General features: G+C 37.1%; 1 protein-coding gene across 1 annotated transcript in view; it reads right to left on the bottom strand.

Moving 5' to 3' along the window:
* Positions 1–8222: 8222 nt before the first annotated feature.
* Positions 8223–25932, bottom strand: part of ZNF385D (zinc finger protein 385D) — a gene marked incomplete at both ends in the record, with an annotated part of 414505 nt that continues 396795 nt past the window's right edge. Inside the window, 4 exons of the mRNA XM_082298863.1 lie at positions 8223–8456; positions 12510–12611; positions 13938–14116; positions 16040–16273. Coding sequence (XP_082154989.1) covers positions 8223–8456; positions 12510–12611; positions 13938–14116; positions 16040–16273 — 749 coding nt within the window. The remainder of the gene's footprint in view (positions 8457–12509; positions 12612–13937; positions 14117–16039; positions 16274–25932) is intronic.

A 25932-nucleotide genomic window follows, 5' to 3' on the forward strand; every position in this document is an offset into this window, starting at 1 on the left:
TTAATCTACACTTACCTAATGAAGAAATTATTAAAGTTTTGATAATTTTGTTTCACCTAACCTATCTTTGAGAAGACTCAGTTGTTTTCCAGCCCATTGCCTTTTCCATGTGGTTGATAACTCTGACCTTTAAAAAGCCCTCAGGCAGCTATCAGGGGTTTTAAATAGTAAGGTATAATTGCCCCAGACATGTCCCTCCACCCTTTTTTAATTAGAGATAGCTTATTGACTATTTATCAGTCAAAACTCCTATTACAAACTACCAGACCATGAAATTTTACTCTTGGATTTATAAAAATGTCATCTAAATTTACAGTGTTTTTGAAGTGCGAATGGATCAGGGCCAGTTTTCGTAGAAGTGTCAGTACTCAATGGTACTACTGACAGTAAATTAGTACCCAGGAATTTAACTGTGCCTTGAATTACTAAATGAAGGAGTTATGCTGGTTATCTGTAATGACTAGGAAGAGTATTTCATTATCCTGCTAAATTACTTGGTCTCAGGTTTGAAATCTTTTATTGCAATGTTGGAGATTGTCCATAGCTGGTAGAACTTTGCTCAAGGATACCAAGACTTCTCCAGTTCTCCACAGCTGCAGTGTATTTGGCAGAGTTAAACTTGTTCTCACACTTGGGTTCAGAAAGAACTTCCCTACATTTAATTTCCAGAACTATTACCCTCTCTTGCACTTGCTGCAGGACTAACCGGATGTTCTCCTGAAAGTTCTTTGACACCACATCATGTAAGGTGTGTGCTCGTTATCTCCAGTGCTTTCACTGGCTCCTGGTGGGTTTGGAGGCTTTTTTCTCCAGATTTAAAGAGTTTAATGAGTTGGGGGCATAGACCAGATGATTTGCATACTGCTGTGGATTAAATATCTATTGCATGGGATAGTGATCCATTGCATCCTGTCTCAAAGAGCAGAACTGAAGAGTTGCTGAAGTATTTACTGCCACCATGAAGTTCCTGACAGTCAGATGGAACATAGGTATCAATAAAACATGAAAGGCTAATTTACTTTTTTTTTCCCCTACTGCTTTTCAAAGCTGCATAAGGAGGTGAAAAAATATCTAGATTTTATTCCAAGTATTCACTTGCCGTGAAAAATTCCCCAGTGGAGAACAGAGAGCCTTACACAGTTAGGGAGAAGGCTTAATTATAGCACAGCCAACAAAATTGGCTTTGGTGCCCACCATTTAAAGCATCAAATACTGTAATGAGGGGCATAATGCAGGACTCCAGCCACATGGTTTGATTATGCCACTGAAGGGGATAAATGGGTACTGTATTATATACCTACATTATACAGACCATAAGTGGGTGTTTTGGTTTTTCTTTTCCTCTTAAATGCTCCTTGCAGTGTCCCATGCTGCTGAGGGAGTCACAAAATGTGGTTTAGCAGAAGGATTGGAGGGAAGTAAATCTGTGTGTATGCAGAGAGGCAACACATTTGCAGGCATTTGATTGACTACATGGTAGCTTTAGTGTGTGTCATTGGATAAAGAGCTACAACTGTTTCCATCTCCTTTCCAAAACTACAAAAAGCAGTAGAAGAAGAAAGAAACAGGCATTTTCTCTTTGATTGACACCTAGATTTCAGCAAACTGGTAGGACTTGAGCAACGGCAGGAAGAAGAAAAAAAAAATAGTGACCCAACTTGAGGCTCATTACATTCTCATTTTTAATTCCTGGGTTCTCCTTCTGGGTACCAAAACTGACATGAATAGTTTTATTCCAATGCACAAATCAGATTCAGGCAGCAGTTTGACTGGCAATAATATCAGGGCAAGCGCACATTGAAAATACGTCTGAAGGAAAGATTATACTTTTGGGTGGGTAGAGGGGGGGATCATCCCCCACACTGAAGCACTAGTTAAAATATTCAAATCAAGACTTTTTCCAAATTTACGTTCTCTGTGTTATAAATACAACAGAATGTCCACGTTAAGAACCTCTGCCTGTCCCCACTGAGCCTCGAGGTGGTTTTGAGGGATTTCTAACGGGCATAACTTTGCCTATAGTCTCTCATCTCCCACTTTGTTGTGCCCCAAACGAATGTCTGCACTTGACAGATTGTGTTTTGAACTGACAGTCTTCCCCTGACACATGTGTCAATGAAAACAGTTCCCATGGTAAATGCCAGCAAAGAGCCACGAGTAGAGAAAGGGCTGACATTGTTAACAAATGCTGCAGGCATTTGTAGTGAGAAAATGGTTTGTGGGTTTTATCCCTTTTTATATTGCCTTTGCACTCAGAATACACAGATGTTTTTACTCAACATAAGAAATAACATTTAAATTTGATTAAACCACTGAAGAATCCCAAAAGATGAATATTTCAGGAAAGTATGAAAGGCTAAAAAGCTGTCTGTGTCATAAAACTCTAGATTAGGTAAAAAGCACTGTAGTATACACATTCTCTCTTCACAATATTTTACTATTACTGTGGCTCTGCTGGTTTAAATTCTTTATTCAATTTATTGACTCTGATCAAATGGTCCAACAGGGGCATTGATGATTACATACTTCTTAAATGTATATTTAATTTTATGGATTCTGTTAATTCATATGAGAGACTAGACAATGAAAAAGAAACATAGAAGAAAAATTGAACAGCAATAAAAACAAAGAATGGACATCCTTTCTGAAGACGCAGATGTTGATAAAATACAGTGATATCTTGGCTGGTCTGAAGACACATGAATACACAGAGTCCCAAAGAAAATTATTGTGTCCTTCAATCGAGTGTCCAGTACCTATGCAATTAATATTATTAACTATACTTGTTTCAAATCATGGGTGTCAAATCCTTGATTTCTGCTGCGAACAGTAAAAATGTCAGTGTATGGACCGTGTGCCAAGTGTGAAGACCACTGCTACAATGCCACTGTGGTATCTAATCCAAAGAATGTCTTCTCATCAAAATTATTTTAAAGTTAAGATCTCATGATCTTCAAGGTCCCTACTTTTTTATCCAGGAACTCTTCAATGTCCCAGCTTGTTCATACTTCAGAAGTTTCATTTAAGAACATTGCACAAGGAAAAAGGGTCAATTTAGTCCACCAATTTCTTTCTTTACAATGACTCTTTCAATTCTTTTTATTTCACCACCCAAGCATCGTCCCAGCATGAAGCTGACCACATGAACCAGGCAGCCACTAATCACGTTTCACACTCGGCCAAGTTTCTTTATCAAAGTATCAATACTGAATCAGAGTTGAATGACACCTAATTGCAGTACACAGCATGACTGCAAAAGACTTCGTCCAATAGGAGCAAAAAATTGCCTCTATTGAAATCAAAGATTGTTGCAGCTGCTATCAGAAGTCCCAAAGTTAAGAACATTATGGTTTTCATAGTATTCCTAATTTTGGTCTGGAGCACAGACTCTTTCAGCTGCTGACATTTCAGGTCAGGCTATGTAATAACCATCCTCCAGATAGTTACATTTACTCCTAAATGGTCCTGAATTTTAATAAACCTGTAGAAGCGAGAGGACACAAAGCTCTTGGCCTTGGCTAAACCCTTCACTGTATGTTTGAGATTTCAACTAGTTTAAGATAGGATTTATCAGTATTACTGTTTCTCTTTGTCACATACTGAATTCCAGCACAGAAGCTTCTGTATGATTCATTGGCACTGAAGGAATGGCACTTAAACAGTGAGAACAGGAGAAGATGTGATGTCAAAAAAATACTTAATATTTTACATAGCATAGGCTCACATTCTCACATGCATCTTGATAAACAGGAAGCCCACTCTTATTTTCATGGGAGCTTTGGGAGCTTAGAGTCTTGACCTGTACTGAAGTTCATTTTAGAAATTAAAATTCAGACACCTGGTAGTAAAAAGAACAGATTTCTGATTGTTGTGAGTTAACCCCGAAACCAGGACCCTTATAATAAAATGGTCTAGGTTCTGACTTTACCTGCTTTCAAAAAGATTTGTGCAACCAATTTGTGCTTCATATTTACCCAAAAGAATGTTACAATTGTGAAAACCTTTTTAGATCTTGCTCTTCAGTGTTGGTCTAATGTTCATAAAATGACGTTTAATTTTGCTAAAAAAAGATACCGAGTTAGAGATTCCCCAGGATGCTTTGAAAAGACTCTAAAAACAAAGTGTTTACTGGGAGTAAAAGACAGAAACAGGGGCTCCTAAGCAGCATGATTTCATTTTCAGGGAATATGGGGCCAGTACTCTACTGTATCTTTGGCAATTTAAATAGAAGTGGACTTAAGGCAGGTCCATTCAGTTATGATGTAAATGGAAGATAACGAAGTGAGACATTAAATTTACCAACAGCATCCTTGCATTGATTTGACATCTAGAAAGTCTTTTAAACTTTCAAAATATAGAGCCAATTGTAATATTTCAGTACTGAAATGACAGATGTATTCTTCTAGTTATATTAACTTTATTCAGCTATTCTTAATTTTATATAATTTATCTTAAAATAAAGATGTATATTTCAAATACAATATTCCTTGACATGGCCAGTACTTTTTTTTCCATTTTAGATCATCATATTTATACCATTTGCTTACTGACCTCTCACATCAGCTTTTACAGCAGTTTTCAAGAAGGTAACTAATTTCATGGTTCAGAGCAATGATGATCCTTCAGAACAAAGGTTTGAAGCTATAGATATTTGGAAAAATGCAGATAGCGTAAAAATATAAATATATATATATATCCCTCCCACAAAAATACCACCTCTTTGGGTCAGAACAGAATAGTCATTCTTTAACACTTTAAATAGAACTTAAGAAAACATCCCTGAACCTGATTGTTTTTCGAAGTTCATTACTCAGCCACTTCCCCGCAGGCTGATTTCACACTGTTATTCCAGTGAGTGACTGTGTCTTCGATGAAATGATCTGCTTCCTTGTGCTTTAGGCTTCCTCTTGGCCCTGGTGTGCTACGGTAATACGAAATTGATGGCATTTCTTTCTTTTATAGTGCTCTCCACACTGGACGTATTGACAAGTAGGTGTAAAGTGTCTTCTGTTTGCTACCTCCTCTGTCATCTGCTGTGGACATACCCTTGAACAGAAGCTCTCTTTGCCCCATCAGATTGCTGTGGCAGGATTTTCCTTGACAGATAATAGAACTGTTGTGCTGATGTCCTGGGTACCTTGGCTTGTTACTGACCGAGAGGGGGTTGGAGCAGCAAGGCACAGAAAATCCACTATACATTCTAACATTTAGGCTTTATCCTTTATTAGGTAGTGAGTAAGAGACATAAAAAGAATTGAGTTTGTTGTTTACAGCTGAACTTTAAAAGAGACTTGTGTGAACAAAAACTTGTTCCATAGAGCACTGTGACAAAAGAGGTCCAAGAAAACTGAAGGTGTCATTGCAAATTAGCTGATGTAAGTAGTTGGAATGACACTCCTTTATTTCTAGCAAAATTTGTATGAACTCTGCCCTTAGTACTGTGCCTCCATACATGCCACAGGCCACATTTTGGCAAGGATCAGCCTGTTGATTTTGATGGCATCACAACAACATGGCAGGATGTACAACAGGTGTCCATGCGCCAGAAGGCTGTGCATAAGAACCTTCAGGATATTTGCCTATCTCCCATTTTCCCATCTGCATGCTTCCTCATGGGGAAAAGACAGCCTGCACAGGTCTTCTACCTTCCTCTGTTCCTTTAGCAAGATCTTACACAGGCTCTTACAAAAGGCTCTGGAGACAAATGGTGGTTCACGGAGCACAGCTTGAAAGCTGCTGCCCTTTTCAAGGAGGAATCTGAACGCAGCTGGCAATGGCACTACAGCTTCTGCAAACAGATGGAAGTTTGAAAGCAGGCTTAAAAGACCAAGTGCACTAAATCTTACTATCTCATGTACCCAAATAAAATGAAACATTTTCTAAATTGAGTATGACGAGCAGGTTTTGAAGGCTGGCTTATTTACTGCCTCTTTACTGGGAGCTGTAGAGTAGAGAGCCCTTTTAAATGTCAGCCCCTAGTTATTTAGATGTCTAAGCTTGGCTTCAGGAACTTATTCATACTGTTGTTTTGAAAGTTAGGCCAAAGCAATCCAGCTGGTAATCAGCCCTGGAATCACCATCATGTCTTTTTCATGGCTACATAGGTGTGAATTAAATATAAACAAAAGCTCATTTCATTTCAAGGCACAAACGTTTGCAAAGTAATTGGATGAAATACAAATACATAATATAGAACTTATTTTAATACTTCTAGATAAATAAATGCATCTCTTTGGAATTCTTTGGACACAGATATCCATGGAACCTCTTCTTTCTCTCTCTTTATATATTTTTTATAAAATCTAAATGCGGAGAGGTTTAAAAAATGGCAAATACGAATGTATATGGAAGGCTCACTGATGAATTGCAAGTCAAAAGTGCTGTATATTCTCATCCTCTATATCTCCCACCTGTCTGCATTAACCACAGGCAGCATTATATAGCAACCACATGGTCAATATTTTGCATTACTGCCTTTTAATAAAATCTTTCAAATAATTTCTCCATCTAAACTTAAATTATGCTTTTAAATTTTATTCTGCCTAAATGCATGGTAGGCATTTCACTTAGCTACACATCAGAGTGGTTGCATGTGACTCAGCAGCACACTCCATAATATTAATAGATACTTTTCAGCTCCCTATGGGAAAAAGCAGGCAGCAAGGATCAGATTCAAGAAGTCTATTTTTTTCTCTGTTGTTTGTTACTTACCACTTAATGACCCACATGTGAAATCAATGGTTATATAGTTATTTTATATAGTAGATTTTCTGTTTATAAGTTATTTTTCTTACTCTAGCATATATACAATATATCTATATATACCCCTGATAAATCTTACTTTAAAGGGACACAGTCAACCCCTTTAAGCCTCACAGTAAATATATAAGGCTTTAAGCTGTCCATACATAATGGTCAGCTGCAGAATTCAAGGGTCCCTTCAGATTCTAAAAGTTGTATTTGTTCCAAACCCATGATGTGCAGTTATCTCGTAATATGTATCTCATGTGTCACTGTTTACATTTTATAGGTATAGTAACACATTTTGTATCACATCAGTAGGAAATAAAACAAGTGAATAAGTCTGTTTCTAAGACTAAGCCTATTGCAAAAAATATTACCTCTATCTACAGACACTCCCACTGGTGTGATAGAAAATGAATATGTGCCATTCTAGGGATGAAATTCTGGCTACACTGCAGTCAGGAGGAACTTTATACTGACTTAAATGAGACCAGGATTTCTCTCCTGTTTTTCATTTGTCAGTTATGACTCTGTGTAACCGATTTGTGTCTTCCCTCTGCTCAACACTGAAGTGTCAGGTCTGTGTTCATGACAAGAGCATATTTTTTGTTGTCCACTGTCATGTCTTAAACATTGATCTATCCTGTATGTATTACACTTTATGAATAAACACACAGTGTACACATACATTCTCAGTTAAATAAATGTTTGACCCATTCTGCGTACAGTATCTGAATTATTTTTGCCCCACTAGATCTTCTTTATCACTTTCTTTGCCCTAACCTAGATTATTTTCATGCCCATTCTTCTCTGAGTGAGGAAAACTTTGCCCGCCAGGAACAGCTCCACATTATTGTAATAATTTTTGACTACTTACCAAAGTGACATAATTTTGTTCATTTTATCTTTTGCAACTCAGTTAGAAACCTAGTGGCATAGATAGAGACACAATACTACTGTTTTACAAGACATCTATTGTATCTACTTTTGTTCAGATAAATACCCAGTAACTGCTGATTTGGCAGGAGGATTGGTAAGGGTACTACTATTCACAGTGTTTCTTTTTTTTTTTCCTTCTTCTTTAATCTACAGAATAAAGTATTTTATATACATTGGAACCAGTTAATGCCCTTTAGACAAATTTGTAAGTTGTTTCATAAAGCAGGAAAGACATTGCAGGGAAATATGTGCCAAAATGCACAGTCAAAAGGCTTTATAAGTTTTATATATCACTACAAGTCAATGCTGGAGATCAGTTCTAAAACGATCAATGCTCAAGAGGAATGTTCTCATCTGGAGAAAATACTGCCCATTCCCCCTTTCAGAATTTGTTCAGTTCTCTATCAAAAGTTCTGGCTCTTCATATATACTTTAAACTATAAATAAACACTGCATAGTTCAATGTTCTTGATTTTCTTTTTTTTTTTTTTTTTTTGATTTGAAAAATTATTGCAGTACAATAAATTCCTGTTTGGAATTCAGTAAGGAGCAAACAGCACAGGAGTGTGGGTGGTCCGTATAGGCCCAGGAGCTGGTCGTAGGAGTGCTGGAGGAAGTGCTGAAGTCTGGAAAAGGGTGGCTGCTGGGGCTGTGCGAAGACTGAAAGGGGAATTCACAGCCACAGCAGCAGCTGCAGCTGCAGCTGCTAGCGGATTTGGTAAGATTCGTGGGGCCATCGGCTTTGAAGGTTCCTTTGAAAATACTAATTTTACCTGTGGGGAACAAGAGAAAACAAACAAACAGAGAGACATCATTTGTTCATATTAGCTACATGAGAGAGATCTTGACTTAAGATTATACGTGCAAAATCAAGCAAGAGAGGCCTCGTGGTGGCTACTGACTCTATGAGCTACAGACTTGTAACAGGCGATACAACCTCGCCCACTGGACAAGGGCACAAAGATTTGGTTGGACACAAAGAGTTTCAATGCTCACACCTTATTGCTGACACTTGCAATTTAATATGAGATTAGAAATCAAAGCAAATCTAAACTGGGGCTGGGGAACCTGCACCAAAGTAAAGCTGCATGTACCTTGCAACAATGAAATAAGGAAAAATTAGATATCAATTAATAGACCTCCAACGGCACAGCTTTATGATAGAGACCAGAGCCGAATGAAAACACATCCGATTCTCTGGTCTGACTAAGAAGATATTTTTGTTTTAATCATTAGGATGCAAGTTCTACTTAAAATTAAGATCTCCATATAGCTCCTCTTCATTAGCTCCTGCTTCTAATAACAAGCAAATAAACCAGTCTTATCTTTCATGGGTTATGAAAAGCTCTCATGTTTCATGTGTTTAAATGGGTGCTGCCCTATGTAATCTTGCTGTGTCTTCAACATCTTCAACAGTTTTCCACTAAGATACTGCTCATTCTTATAAGGATTGTGAAAATGTGGCAGATATTTTAAAGTAGTATTCTGCCAAACTGTATTTCTGTTCCTTTCACTGAGGTTTCTTCTTAAAAAAACCATTTTAAATCATGACATGATTATAAAACTTGTGGACTACCAAATACAAATAAGAAAACTCCTCATTTAGAGTTTTCCTAAAGGAAAAAAACCCAAACCCTGAAGTTTGACTCACAAGAGGTCCAGTAATATTTAAGAGAATTTACATTTAGCATGCATACAAATGAACATCAGATTAGTCTCTACGGATTTCTGAAGTTTTCAGTGCAACTTCAAGTTTCTAATGAGATGCCAGGAGCCTGAATATCTTTGTTGTCCTGTTTTTAAAACTCTGAGATAAGATTAGAAACTTCATTTACAGACAAAGAAAAGTTCCCATTGTCTCTGATGGACTTCTGGTATTGAATATACAGAATATGAATATATGTACCATGCTGTGGTTCATCTCATTGCAAGTATAGACACTTCTTACTTACAGGGAAACACAACTTCTCACCCTTGACTTGAAAGGGATTTTCAAGTAATTAACTTTCACAACATCACTCTGACATTTTCAACTCAACAGAACCCTAGTGAGTGAATAATCAGAAAGTAAGGACAGGAATACTCTGACATGAACCACCATTGAGTTTCATCATTACACTATCACCATATTCCAAGAGGTCTGTGGGTTCTTTACTAGCCAATTGGATGGAGGATTTTTACTTTTCCCAAAACCTATTGGCAACTCTGCTGGCTTCCAGGTCCTTTAAAGCTCTGGGAGAAATACTCAGATCAAACCAAATTCTGTAATCCTCTTAACAAAGAATACACTAGATACTAGATATAAAATTCCTCATGGTGTCTGTGAAAAGAAATGATCTGATCTTTTCCTTGATCAGTGTTACACTCACTGATCCAAGCTGTCTTCTTCCCTTGCTGAACATATGACTTTTTCCTCCTTCCTTACATTTTTTAACAAAAAAGTTTTTACAGCCTTATTTAGAACAGAACCCCCCCAAAAAAAAACCCCAAACAAAACAAAACCAAACAAAAATACAAAACAAAACCAAACAAACAAAAATACAAAACAAAACAAACAAAAAAACCAACCAAACAAAAAAAACCAAAAAAAACCAAACCCAAAACAACCCTGATGAAAAATAACCCTGAGTATGAAGTACTTTTTGGTCTACAGTGCCCAGTGAAGGATGCTCTTTGTAAGAACTATTTTATTGCAGAAAGTTTGGACCATCAAATGCTTGATAACCTTTTCCTCTCATGCTGCACAGTGGCCTGAAGAAGTACCAAATAAGTCCCAACATTACAAGATTTCTTAAACTCTGAAATATTGCTGTGGGAATTTATAAAGCTTCTGTCTCTGAAGCATGTAAATCTAGAACAGACAGAGAACTACAAATGATATTGAAAACATGGTAGAAGAATTTTTTTGGTCTAGAAAAGCTATAAAAACGTAGCATGTTCTTTTTTTAATTTCTGTAGACAAATCTGGTGATGCTCATACATTTTTTGTCATGAAGCACAAAGATCTTATGTGTGATCTCTGTTTCTATTAAAAGGCTAGGGCTTTCTTACTATTCTTGGAGGAATCTGGTACTTCTAATGTAGTTACATAGCTTTTCAGTTAATTTATCAACATGATTCTGATTTCAAGGTAGCCACAAAACTAGTAATATTTAACATACACAGTACCTTGCACCTTAATTTCAAACCTCTAATGAACTCACAGGTCAACATTAAGAGTAAAGTAGCCATTATTTGTTTCATTTCCAATGAAGGGACAAATAACTTGAAAAATTAATGGGGAGCATCCTGGTTTCAGCTAGGGAGAGGGAGTAAAGAAAAAGTAAAGAAAGAGCATTAAATCAAAGGTGAAATTAGAATATCTCTGGCTTGTTGCTGTGCCATTCTGCACTTCAAGTGACAACAATTCTGGCAGTTTTTATATTCAAAACCAAAAAGACTAAATGAAGAACTGGCCTCTCCCTTCTTATTGAAGCCACAAGTCTACTACACATATCTGTTCATTTATTGCTAGCTTGTTTTCTCCTTCTTAAATCCCTTTTGCCTCTTTGATGCCCTCTAGCCTGACCTGTATATTGTGAGCAATTGGGATTGAAAAAAGGACACACTGCCATTATTTGTCTTGAATCTTGGTTGGAGTTCTCAGAAATCACCATTACATAAATTGGTAGAGAACTGTGCACAACAACAACAACAACAATGTAATAGTTGTTTTTATTCCCTGGAAAACAATGAATTTCCTAAAAGAATAATAATCCCATCAGAAAGGCTTTCCTGATTCTGTATTCTACTTACCCCAATACATATTTTCTATTCCTTTCAGTATAGTTTGTATTGGAGACCTTGGTCTTTCTAGTGGATTACTGAAAAATCCTATGGGGCTATTTCCCTATTAGTAGATCTACCAGACTACTGCACTGCTTTATTCTACAACTGAATCCTGCATGAATATGCCACTCATGCCCCAATAAGGACACAGTTTCTGTTGCCAAGAAAAGAGCTTTAACTCAGCTTAAAGAGAAATGGGTTTTCGCAGAAAAAAAACCCAACTCCATATTCTGCCCACATCAAAGAAGATGGTCAAGGCATAAGGAGCTAATCTCTATGAGGACAATGAATCAACATCCTGCCTCTGCCAGAACCATCTATAAACCCTTACAAAGCAGCAGATAAAACATTCATGCAGTTTAACTGATGGAGAAGATAAATGTCAGATGTTTCACTAGCCCATCCACAATAAGCTGATTCTTAACTAGTGGCAGCATCCTAGAGGGCTTTTTTTATTAAAAAGTAAACCTTTTTCTCAGTTTTCAGAGCTAGTAGGAGCTGTCTTTCAGATAGTTTATCCTGGCAGTCAAAAATGTGACCAGACCCATCCTGAAACAGTCAAATGAAAAAGGAGACAGATTTTTTTAATTTCACTTGTTATCTCCACAATTCTCTAAATGAGGATAGAATGAATGGTTTGTATTTTATAGAGTTTTATTTAGTTATTTCATCACTATTGTCCTTGGTGAAAACTGGAAAAATCCTGTTTGACATCTGGATGTTTTTTCCATCTCTTGCTCTCTAATGACCATTGCAACAAGCTTCTTTTCTGAGGTTATTCAGAGTAGCTACAAAAGCAAGGGTCCACAGGTTGCAGTAAACACCCCTTAAATTATATAAAAAAATCCCTTTTGGGCTTCCACTGGCTCCTTCATATACTTGATACTCCAATAGCTTACACCATTACTCTACTTCTAAACATTTTTCCACTTACATTTTCTAAAAATCCTATTCATGAGGATTAAAATAAAAGTCAAATAAAAAGGTGATTTTCTTACCCCTAGAGGATGTGTTCCCTTTTGGAGTTTGTTGTAAGGGCTGTATTTAGGTTTAGGTGGCTTCCCAGCAGCTCTGTCTTTGTGCCTTCTACTGCTTATGTGCTGTTAAAATACATTGCAGGGGGGAAGAAAACAGAGGGTGATGGTTCCACAACAGATCGCTTCAGGTTCTGTTTACACAAGGTCACTCCTCCAATACTAAAGGCTTTTGCTCTACAACAGCTTTACTTTGACTAATTCAATTATGAAAGGGAATAGGGTCTCTTGCAATTTGAACAATCCTTTGTGCACCACATATTGGGACTGTAATTTTCATCAGTCCTAAGTTCAACTCTGCTTCCACTACAGTTAAAAAAATTTTCCCACCTTTTCTAACTTCAGCAGGACTTGAGTCAGTTTAAAGATAGAAGCCTTTGAAAAACTCCTCGCTAACCCTATAAAGAACCCATCAAATTCAATCCACTTCTGATAGAAAGTTTTCAAGAATATTAGATAGTAAAGTATCCCCTATTTGAGGAAGAAAATAAGGTCACAATATTGTTTAAATTGCTATGCTGCCTGGAGATCCTTGTGAGATGGTTACATATAAAACTAAGTAACAGTGAAAAAAATGCACAAAATCTATTATCTTTTTCATAGGATCTTGAGGTTTTATAAGTATCTTTCTACACAGATTATCTTGTAGTATTAGAAGTAAGGGACCTTTTTCAGAACTGTATTTTTACTTTGATTTTCATTTTCAAGAGAATTATCACAATAAAAAGACATAGAACTTTTTGTTTCATGAAACCAGAAGAATGGGTATTGCTATTGTCTATTATTGAATTTATCTTCATTCTTGTAAAGTTCCTTAACAAGTATTTAATTCCAAAAGGCATATGGAATTAAACTAAGTGTTTTTCAGAAAGCTATGATCATCTGAAGAATGACTGAACATAACTTAGTGTAATTGCAATTTGGAGGTCATGCTTCTCAGAGTGAAACGTTGATAAAAAATATTAGAAATCCTCTCCATTGCTAAGAACATTAAGAACAACTAAGAACATTACTTAGTGTTCTTTAAAAGTACTGGCTGCATCCACCTTCACATCTTTGTCAAGGCAAATATCATGCAGTACATGAAATGGCAGCATTTATTAGCCCATGACAATTCTAGCAGTCTAAAGACAGTTGTAACCTGTTGCAGCTTACACCTTCTCTAACTCTTTAACAAAGATGTACAACTGAGAGCTTTTGAGAAAGCATATTCCATGCAAGGGAAAATCCTAATCAAAACAAAACATACAGCATGGCAGCCAAGTACAATGGACAAATCTGTAAGTTCCATTTGGACACAAACTGTTATGTTGACATGTGCTGTGTTGGTACTTCACCACCATGCAAACAAAGAACAGCCAAGGATTCTCACTCTGCAAGCCAGCTGAGTACCTGTTTCAGTTGTGTCTCGGAGTTTACATGCACATCACATATTTCACAGTGAAATGTTTTGTTCTGAAGGCCTGTGTTTCCTTTATTCACAGGTCCTTTGCCTTTTACGCCTGCCCGGGGAAAGGCTTTTATGGTTCCACTTCCATTCCGAGCTTCCAGCATAGTTTTGTGCTTAGTCCCTGGAGACAATAGAAATGGGAAACAGAAACAACTTTGGCAATTGGGTTGCATTCATTGTTTTATTTTCTTTTAAAAATAAAATCATATGAGCCTCAGCTTGGTGTGATGTGCTATCTTTGGAATAGGACTGTGTTGGTCTGTATCAGAGCCATACTAATGTAACACTTTCACACCTGATATTTAGTTACTAAATTACATACCTATAGGTAATGCACAAAGCAGCCACACCAGAAAGTAGTGGCACAACCAGATACCCTGATGTGAAGTTAAATGGGTGTGACTTTTCTCATTAACTCCTGCTGCTAATAAGACCTGAATTGTAGCTGCAAAAGAAAAGTAATTTAGCTATTAAAGATGTAGTTGCCTTTGATTTGTAGTCCTCCTGAACAGATTGATAAACAGTACGTCTAGGTAGCTTACAATTAAATCTGTAATTAACTAATTACTCTCCAAACCAGAAAGCGGCAGAGGTTCCTGGCAGCAACCTATGGATCATTAATGTCCTGGATGGAAACCAAACCATGTGAGAAACACTGATGTGAGAAAAATGCACTTGCTTTATTTTTTTTTAATAAAGGGTGGGTAAAGAACACTGATGTTCTGTTGTTGCATTTTTATTCAGACTGAGCAATTTCTTACACTGTTGACTCCCACAAAGGTAGTCTGTGATGATAATGGACTAACTACTGTGTACAGAAGCACCATTCCACTGCTAATTGCTGTATGCATCCACACAGAGACTTGTAAAAACATGCACGTGTGTGTGAGCACACACACAGTTTATCAGCACAGGCAGCAAAAACTTGGGGGGTTGTGTTTAAATATTCAGAATAGTGTTTTGGCTCTCAGCCCAATCAGAATATTTAGTCTAACCTTCATATGAAGTTAAATAGTTTAAAAGGTCACACCTTTATGAAGTTGAACTTTCACCAGTTGAAGCTCTGGCATATAGTAAACAGCATGCAAAACTGATGGAATTTTTTTTCTCATGAATGCCAACCAGTTATAATTTCCATTCTAATTTGAGGTCTATAGATATGCCAAAGTTATTTATTTTTTCATTGCATCATAAAGCTGTTGATCATTTTGCTCCAGGAATATTATCACTGTCTCTGCATTTCAAACTTAAGGTTCTCTTTCTGTCTCTTAACTCTACTTACCCTTGGTAACAGGTAGTCCCTCACATTCAAAATCAGGAACTTTCTGTAGGATAGCTATAGGTCATTGCCACCATATCAAATCCCCAGATCTTTTAACCCCACCCACCACAGAGCCAATCAATAACATGAGTGACTGTGAATAGTGGCTCTCTACTACTGGAAATTACTGATGCTACTAGCTCTAATGACAAGAAAAAGTTTAAGAAAGATGGAGGTAGGCAATTATCATTTAACTCTCATGCAGCAGCTGATATCAGTTGATGAAAACAAAGAGAAAAGACATAATTTTAGCAAGTTATTTATTAGCAGACAATATGGAGCTAAGAACTCTAACTCCCATCATTGAACTCTGACTGACTGATGCTCCCTCTTTCAGCCTTAATTTGTTAGATTTCAAACAAACCTAATGGCATTCATACTCAGTTTGCTAGCTGGCACAAGCAAAACTATGCCAACTGTGAACACCAAAGATAATGAAGCAGAGCTGTCATTTAGCTCGATAAGGTTTTGAAGCTGCAAAAGCTAAAGTGTAAGAAAGTGTGCAACTTGCCTCCAATAAATTCCCTTCTTTCCCTTTTCTGAAAGCCTCTTTCCCTGTCATTTTTATACTTTAATAGTTAATGAATTCCATGTAATTGCCAGTTTTCTGCCACCTCTTTGTCCCCTGCTGTAAGAGATCTAATCTATTCAGGGGAAGATAATTGCAGCGCTCTTGAGACAGAAGAAAAAAAAAGGAAGCAAGCAAGCACTGCTCCATCTCACCACTGTTGTGCGCCTCCAGCTGTGAGGCAGAGTTGACAGCGACTTTGCATAGTGAACAGTACAGCAGTCTTTTTGCTTTTTCTTCCTCAGTCTCAACGGAAGGGCAAGTGCTGCTGCTAGTGGCTGTTGTGGGGATTTTCTCCACTTTAGAGGTGATCTCAGTTGTCATAACACTGCTCTTCCGGATTTCCACCGTTGTCGTCGTTGATATTGCTGGTGTCCCTGTGTTAGCATCTGTGGGCAGAGAGAGGAGATGGAAACAAATGAAAACAAAAAAAATTGTGTAACCTTTTGTGTTGCCTTGTTTACATCCCAATGCTGTGATGACACAGAGAGACAGATTGTGCTGGTGATGACTAACGGTAATGAACTAAACCTGACCTTATTCTTTGTATTTTGTGGGGTTACAAAATACAGTACTCCCATGTATTGAAACGCCGTGTGTTGTCTCCTGCAGTCTGCTAACACTGAACTCATAAAGTGAATAGAAAGGTCATTAAGACTGTACTGTACAACAGAAGAACAGTGCAATAAAAGAAGTAATGTAAATGACCAGCACAATTGGCAGTTAAAATTTATACACACCACTTCAGATGAATAAACAGTCATAGTAACACACAATACTTATGCTGATTGGCTAGCCAAGCTAAAGTTTTAACATCTTGTACAAATAAAACTGAAATGAAAATAATTGTCTGTCCTTTATAGCTGGCAAAAAAACTAATTAAAAATTAAATTGATACTTCACTTGATTTTTCCCAACACTAACACTAAAAACATGAAGGTTAATTATTAATACACATACACATTATTATCCATTACTGCATAATAATGATACATACTAATAACAGTAACTAAATATACAACATTCCATATCTGAGACCTAAACAAACACTAATAAGATTTTCATTCTTCATATCAGTAGTATTTTTGGAAAGACTACAAGCAAGATATATACCCAAATCTGGTAACCTAGTTCTTGCACCAAAGAACTTGTGCTTTTTCAGTAGTTTCAAACCAAAGAGAGAAAAAATACACAATGATATTGTAGTTTGAATAATTTATACATGATGTTTGGATATGGCAGTATCATGTGGTTGTTAAGTACTTAGCAGGGTGGAGGACAGCAAGATCCAGCACTGAGGCAGTGAAGAAGATGGCAGGAAGGGGACATGAGACGGAGACAAAGGACAGAAGTTGTCCTGCCTTTGCAGCACAGTATTTGATCATATTAAGCCTACTGAGTAGTAGCTTTCCCCAAAAGAAATCTTAGTTGCTTTGCTGAGATATGCCTGGATTTGGGTACTTTCCAGCATAGCTCATTTTGGTTTCACACACCCCTTGGTGTTAGTGATGTACTACCTGTACTGTCCTTTATTTAATTGCTGCCTACTAGAATAGACAAAATAACAATTCTGTAACTTAGAGAGCTAAGTATGTGCTCTGATGCAGAAGGGACACAACTAACTGGCACCACAGTGGTGTGGTGCAGACTAGTACTGGTAAAAAACTTTGCTAACGGAGAACATTCCCAGTAGCTTAGCATGCAATATCAAACTGGAAGCAATGAAAACACACTGAGAGACCTGAATCAAAACAATTTTAATGCATTGAAGAAACAGTCTAGAAAATTAGATGTTTTTCAGTAAAGACAATTGCAGGCATCCACACTCAGTAGGTTTAATCTGATCTATTAAAACAGAATTATGAACAACAGCCCCAGTACTGCTTTTGGGGAGCTTTTATTGTTTATTTCATTTTGATTGTTGTCTTTGTTTATTTGCTTGGTTTTCAGAAAAATCCTTCAGTAGCAGACAAGATGAACACAGATCCCTTCTAACAATGTGTTATAAAATATGTCCCCACCACACTGAAAGTGCAAAGCAAAAGATTTAGGAAGTATTTCTTCCTCCTCTAATCAGCTCTGGAAGCCCTATGTCCATCCTGGAGACAGCAATGTCAAAAAACCCCCCAAATTTACTTGCTTTGCTGTTAATCCAGAAGCAATATGAATGCAAAGCAACAAGACAGGGTTTGTGATGGAGGGAGCCAAAATAAATTAGATGTTTGGTAAACATGAACTGTGAGTATGGAAGAAAAAGGGCAAGCACTAACAACGTTTGTCATATCTGTAGAAGGTAGCTAAAAATAAGAGAATGTACTCTTCTCCTTGATCCCTCCTACTAGAACAAGGACTATTGGATTACATCAAGAGAGATTTAAATTAGATATGAGGAAATTCTTTCTAATATTAAAGTTTATGAAGCCTGGAAATAGCCTACCTACACAGATCCAGAAATATTTCCTACTGGAGGACTTGAAGCTGGCTGAACAAATATCTACACAAATATGATTCCCTTTCAGTCAGTGGGAATATGACCCTTTAAGCTCTATTAAGTTCTATATATTGTGTATTTTGTAATGTTTCTACATACTCGCCCAGAGGGTTTTTAAAAATTATAATTCATAAACCCAAGAAAGCAGAGTTTTTCATGTGAATATTCTATATATTGACAGGCATTAAAGCATATAGCAAAAAATAAAGTTCCACTCAAGGTCAAATCACAGTTTGCTTTTTTTTTACTGCAAGTGAGCCTGAAAGTGGCTGTATCCTGAAGGTACTGGAGATGTCAAATATCGGTGCAGAAGGAATGGTGTTACCTTGCTGAATAGTCTCTCCTTATGATTTTTTTAAAAAGTAATGTTTCCAAAAAATATATATTTTGAAATATTAAGCCTTTTGTTGGGAAACTGATGAATAAACAAAGCCCTTGAAGATCTGTCGACAAAACTGAAGAGTAAGCTAGTCACTCCTTTCCCATCCCAGAGAATTCCATTAAATGTTTGCTGTCAGTCAGTCAAAAATTGCTGCAGTGAAATTATTTTCCTCAAAACCCAATCCCAGCCCAAACCCCATTACTTCAAAAGCATTAACACTGCTTTTAAAACATCAGTTTCTGCATCCTGGTACTACTGTACAGTAGTAGGCTTAGCCAATGTACTCTCAGTGAAATGGAAGGCAAAGGGCAGATGGCCCAGGGAGGGGAAAGGGACATTAACGTTCTCTCAGGATTGATGGCAAAGTTGGTGCTCATTCTAATCTTGCAAGAAATTGGATATGTACATCAATCATCATTACCAGCTTTGCAGTGTAATGGTCAGTATTTAGCCCTAAGCAAAATATAGATCATAATTTCTTTATTTTCCATAGCAAAACCTGAGGCAATGAATGAAAGAAAAAAAAAAAAAAACCTTAAAAAGCTTAAATAACAGCAGATTATATTATTTTTCAAGTATCTGACTTTCTGTATCTATGCTGATGTAATATTTCACCATGTAATTATTTTAAAGTGAAAAGAAAATACAATCAATTATGATAGCTATTTTGGATATTTTGAGATGCATGAATAAAAGCAGCATAGTATATAAAAATTAAAAATTGTAAATGTCATCAGCATATTCTTCATCTCAAAAAATAAAGTTCAGTGCATATATTCTGCATTTTTAAAAGGCGCCCTATATGAATACACTTTATATTCTACTAATGCAAATACATTAATGACATTAAAACATACATAGAAAGCCATTGAAGTTCACCACGTAAAAGCCATGACGCATTCAAAGATGCAAAGCTGCTTGTCCTCATATGAAGTTGAGAATTTTCAGCAGAGATTAAGGATAAAACATTCTAAAAGCTGTCAAGTAAGTTTACAAAGAGGCAATCCAATTCCCTTCTTTGCAAGAACTTCTAACCTAACCAGCATGGGTCACTTCGAATATATTACAATGTTGCTGCCTGTCCACAGTTCAGTGCCCTAAATACAGGGTACAGCATTAAAGGTATAAGGGATTTAAAAAAATTAAGAAAAAACACACCAAAAGGAAGTAGGAAGGCATTTGAGTTCATGCCTTGTAAACTGAATCAGCATTCCTTAACACTATATTATGACAGTGTTATAAGAGCTATTTCAATGATAAATGTTCTAAAATTGAGCTGGAAATTCAGCCACAGACAAATGGAAGATTTGTTTCTGGTGACGCAGGCTTGTAGCACTGTGCTATTTTCATACCAGTGGCCTGCAGCAAATATTCATTATTGCAACTGTCACTGCTTGGCTTTGGTATAGAAGTTGATTGCTGATATTGTATAGAACTGGACTCCAGCAGCAAAAAAAAAAGGGAACACTTCAGGATTCACAGGAATCCATTTGTGTTTCTGGTCTTAATACAGCAACAGAATAAAAACTAAAAATATAAAAATATTACATTACAATCTAATCTTGGTCACTGGAAAAATCAAAGGTCTATTTTAACAAGAGACAATGACAGACGAAAAAATATTCTGTGAGAATTGACTTCTTTGAGTACTACAGATACCATGGTTCAAGTAGAAAACTGCATTGTGATTAAGGTTCTCCTGAGTAAGCAGGATTAATTTTATGTCCCAGCTACAAGACTCATGAATTTTCTTTAGTCTGAAGAAACAGAAAAATTACAACTCATGTTTTTCTTCTGAGTACGTGAAAGTCTCACTCATCAGTTCCTGCTACTAAGCCTAAGAATTTCTTATCCTGAAGCTATAAATAGACCCACAGAGAGAAATGTACTCTGACTTCAAACAAATCGCAAGTATTTATGAGCATGTTTTTTCTTCCACAATCTCAAGTGGCATGCGTTTAAAAATATCTGATTTAGCACATACCCATACATTCTGGTCTCACTTCAATCAAACTTCACCTTTGACATAAAAGGATCGAGCATTTGGCCCATAATGCTGTTCAGGAAAAAAATAAACAACCAAACAACCAAACAAAACCCAACAGCTTTGCCCCCACAGAAGCTAAAAACCACATTCTTTCTCATGACAAACAGAACTTGATATGAAATATTTCACTATATAAGACCACTTAGTATTGCAGAAACATCATCAGCTGGCTAGCTTACAACAAACCTGTGACAAGTAACAGAATGCTCCCTTGATACTGGCATGTTCAAGGCTGGGACTGGGACTCGGTATATTATGTTCCTGACTACTAAGAACTGGGTCCTCAGTTTCCCTGGACTGCTTTGAAAATTCTATTTTCCATGACTTTTGTGGTAATTACATTTGAAGATAACACTTAATTTCTTTAGAATCTATAACAGTGGAGTACACCAGAACCAAAGTACCATCCCCCATAAAATGACGGCTAACAGATATTTTTGTGCTTGGCTAATTTTATGCTCTCATATGCTGAAACATATGAGTCAATGTGTGCTAGCACATTGACTGGCTCCAGCACTTAAACAAAACACTGTGAGGAACTTTGACTCAAGCGTATCAACTCCTTATCCTTCACATGTGCAGAATACAAACTTGCATATTTTGTGATTGGTGGATATTTGGCCCTTTACAATATATTGTACAGAAAATTATTTTGGTATCATATCATCAAAAATCCAGTCATTAGACTTAGTTTTACATCCAAGACCTGGATTCAATCTATTTTTTATAGATATATCCTTCCCATAATGGATACATTTACTTGGAGAGATAGAAGTATATTTTTAGAACTTAGAAGGACCCATATAAATTTTTTCTAAGAAGAAAATATTACAACAGCATGATTTAGAGACATAAGTACCAAACATCACAGGGGTTTTTTGGCATAAAAGACCAAAATATCTGATTGACAACTGTGCAATTCATCACTTTATGGTCTCCTTCAATGACACAATATGAAACATTGGAAACCATGCTGTTCACCTGATCTCCTACAGCATGGTTACTAAATACTGTGCCATAACAGAAGAGTCAAGAGCTCTGAAGTAATAAACAAAGCCAGAAACAGTATTTGAAAATTCTTGATGAAGTATGACCAGCCAGAAACAGTATTTGAAAATTCTTGACGAGCTGTCTTTTTTGAACTTGTCTTTTTAAGCCTGTTTTTTAAACAGCTATTTACCTGTGTTGTCTCCCCTTGTCACTAGCCTGGCTTGTCAGTACTTTCTTGGTCAAGTTCCTTGTTAATTTTCTTTGTTTAGGTGTCTATCAAAATTACTTTTAATATCCAGAAAGTGAGAGGCTGAACAAATCTAAGTTATTGCCCAAGCTTTTGCTCGAATGTACCAAACAAGCATTACTGAGAAGCTGAAGGACTGCAAACTTTCCCAGGATCAGCATGAATGGCAAATACCAGGAATTTTCTTGGATTGTAACTGGAGAAGCAATGAACTCAGTATTTTGACCAGTCTGTGCATTGTAACACTTAAATAAATCATATTATACACAGTGTTCATCACTCAGAAACAGAAGATGAAGAAACAACTGGCCACACAACAAGTGACTTAATTTTACTGCTGCCTCTACTCCATGCTTCCCAGCCACATGCCTTGGTGGTGATCTGACGGCAGGGAGACAGAAAACAGGACATTTGGTGACAAAAGGTGTCCACAGAGAGAGAGATGATTAAAAGGAAGTAGCAAACTTCATATATTTGATCTGTGAGTATTTTCCTCCAGTTAAACTCAATTCTGTCAAGTCCTCAGATGACCTCCTTCATTAATTAGGAGTACATAATTTTCTAATGAAATTATACCTAATTTTTACCAGCAGTTCTCTTGGTTTAAAGCACAGTTCATTAATCCTGAACAGGATGAACCACAGAGGGACAACTGCATTCCCGTTGAGGTTAATTGAACAGAGCTGGCAGCAACAACTGGGGGGTAAAAGGCCTGTGGAAAGAGAAGGAGGTAGGTAGGGCGATGTCACACCATGTCTGAGTTTTGGCTTCTTAGGCAAATGTAGCTGAGAAAAACATGACTGGAAGGTAAGGAAATTATGAGAAGAAACCATTTATTTTTTAAATCATTTAAGGGACTCTTGGTGATGACTGAGTTTGGACACTGAGCTGTCCTTATGATTGTATAGATTTTTCCTCAGCCAGGCAGAAGAACATCACCTTTCACCAGCTACAAGTGAAAGGGTACCCACGCAAGGAGCTGCTGGCTGAAACTACTCCCACAATTTACTTAATGGGAACTCTGTAGCGAAAATCTGATTTGAAACCAGGACAAAGTGTTTGCTTAAGGGGTGGAGTTCACACTCAAATGCAAAGAGGATTTTTGCAGATTATGGTTCCTGATAAAAAAAACACACTTTGTATTTTGATTCTGACTTGGAGGTTATACATAAGACAGCGTTAGACAATTTTGATAGTTACATTTTTATTTTGGAGGTTGCTTTTAAAGGAATAAAGCATGTACATGGTGGTTGGATCACATGTATAGAAGGCAGCTGTATTATCCTGTATACAGGTGTCTCATGCTTGAGGCTACGCTGACAAACCTCCACCAGTTTTACATCTGCATGCCTCAGCATGCATTTCCCAACTTTTATGTAAACATAATAAAAAATATACTCATAGCTAATCTTAGTGCATGAGTAGAAATTGAGCATCAGCTGAGTTTATCACCAGTAAAAACCAAAGAATTGAAAAAACTGAAAAAGCTAAAAGCCCAACAAGGAAAAGGTTTTGTAAGCTATTTTCCAGTAAAATGAATTTGACTTGAATGTATCTTTCTGCAACATGGAGGCCAAAATGTGCACAGCAGTCCCCATCTATATTATTATCCTCTCTGTTCCTCCAAAGCAGGTCATCTGCACATGAACTGCCTGTTGCTCCTTGGCTTGTATTGAATACCAGACTGCCCAGGGATATCTGGGAGATTCAGCTTTGTCCAGAAGTCATCCAGAGACAGTTATGCTTGTGGAAAGGGATGGTTGCATTCCTGTGTCCAGGAACATCCTTGGCACAGTGTGAATCACCAGCACAGACAGTAGTCCAAAATACTGTTTAAAAATAGGGCCTGCATCAGTGCCAAGGTCCAGGTGGCATGAGTTATATCCAGTCAGAACTGGAGACACTGTTTCCCCAAGGAGAATTCAGGGAGCAACTTTGTCTGTGTCAGTAACAGCAGTGGCTTCAAAGGATGACTTTAGCACCCCAACACTCATTAGAGCTTTAACTCAAACCATGTACCCAGGAGAAGAAATTGTTCTTACCAAGGCCAGTAAGTAACTGTGTTTTAGTTTCTGCCTGCTATCCATACTGCCCCACACACCTACCATGTAGACGTGGGGAACGAAGCAGCAGACAAGCTGTTCTCTTTCACTTTGCACTGTCAGCTGTAGTGATTTGTGTAGAGCTTTGAAAGGCCTCTCCTAAACTCCCCTTCTCTTTAACAGAGACATAAAGTAGGCACTGTCTGGGCTATACACTGCTAGAAACTGAGAAACATTTTTCACAAAATAAGCAGGCTGGCAAAGCCTATTTAAAACTTGATATCAAAACCAATTTACAGTGAAATCTCTCCCCAGCAATCTGCCACCAAAAACAAAGCAGAATGGAGAAGTATTAATCACTAGCAGAAGAAGAGAAAATACATTGTTTTCATTAATCAAATGGAACAAGGACAGAATGAGTGAACTGCACTGCAGATTGCATAGGACTGCTCTCCATTTTAAGCAGGCAGTTGATTTTTTTTTTTGCATTTTAAGCAAGTTGAATGTCCTCTTTAAAAGCTCCATCTAAATGCCAAGTTTCAAAATAGATTTATAGTCATAGAACCCCTAGAAATAAATTAAAATAACTGGAAAATAACTCAGAATTTCTGAGAACTCTAACTTCTAACTGCTCATGTAAGTGTAATACCTCATGGCATTCTCCTGTCATGAATCCAGGAATAATTAAAGTTATTCCCTTTGCAGCAGGTTACTTCTTTTACTGGAGAGCACTGAACTAGTAAATCTGATTTTGGCAATAACTGAAGTTGTGTCTACCACAGGAATTGGCACTTGCTTTATCAGCATCACAACTGTATAACTTTTCTCAGTGGAAACAAGGCAGGGAGAGCAGTGAGAAGACATTCTTTCAGACGTCTGTCTTGCAGTGCACTGTAAGTAGAGCCTGTAGGGGATGTGTTCCACAGACTGATCAGCAATGACTTTCTTACCAACACCTGCTCTTCCTTAAGTAGCTGGGATACCAAATGCCCACATGTGGAAGAACAAATTTCACAAGAAATTGAGGAGAGAACAGAACATGTGATGGTAGTATTACTACCATTCCTTAATCTTTGGAGTAAATAATTGTTTTTATTTTTCTGTATCCCATTTAGATTTTCATTAGCCTTCTTCAGTCCAATGTTTTTACAAGGAATTTTTCCCTTGACTGATCACATATGGTTGATAACATGTTTTGTAAATTGACAAGAGTACTCTTGCTACAAGAGTAGCATCCAGCTGAGTGCCAGGGAAAAGAAAACCTTTTGCAATTTTCAGAGAGTCTCTGGAAGGATCTTTTACTATTCACAGTTGCAGTTACTATGACCATCTATTTAACTTGTTCTTACATCTCCACCAGGGTCCATAACCTAAAATAAATTATTTTACTACTGCCTGCATCCCTTCTGCTCCTTCCCCTCTCCAACCCACCACAGGTCGCTTCAGGGCTAGGACTGAAACAAAGGGCTTATGAAACACCCTGTGTCATCATTACAGTTAAAAACATTGAATGATGTTTACAGAGGCTTTCACAGACAATACAGACTACAATTTCTAAATAACTTGTTGTCATCACAGTTCTTGGCATGATTCACAAGTTTTGGGTTGCTTTTTCTTACTTTTTCAATAAAATAATTATTTTGTGCAACACTAGCCATTTACGTTGGCTATCATGTGTCAGTCTTTGCCTCCAGGCAGACTGCTACCAACTGAACTATCAGTCTAAATACATTAGCTGGCAGAAAAAACATGTTTAGTAAACCACAGTAAGGCTGGATAAATGGTACTGGGATAAGGCAAAGACCAACACAAACCTGTCTACTTCGACAATTTAATGAGTTACCTTTCA

This window comes from Coloeus monedula (assembly GCF_965178545.1).
Source record: "Coloeus monedula genome assembly, chromosome: 1".
NCBI lineage: Eukaryota > Metazoa > Chordata > Aves > Passeriformes > Corvidae > Coloeus > Coloeus monedula.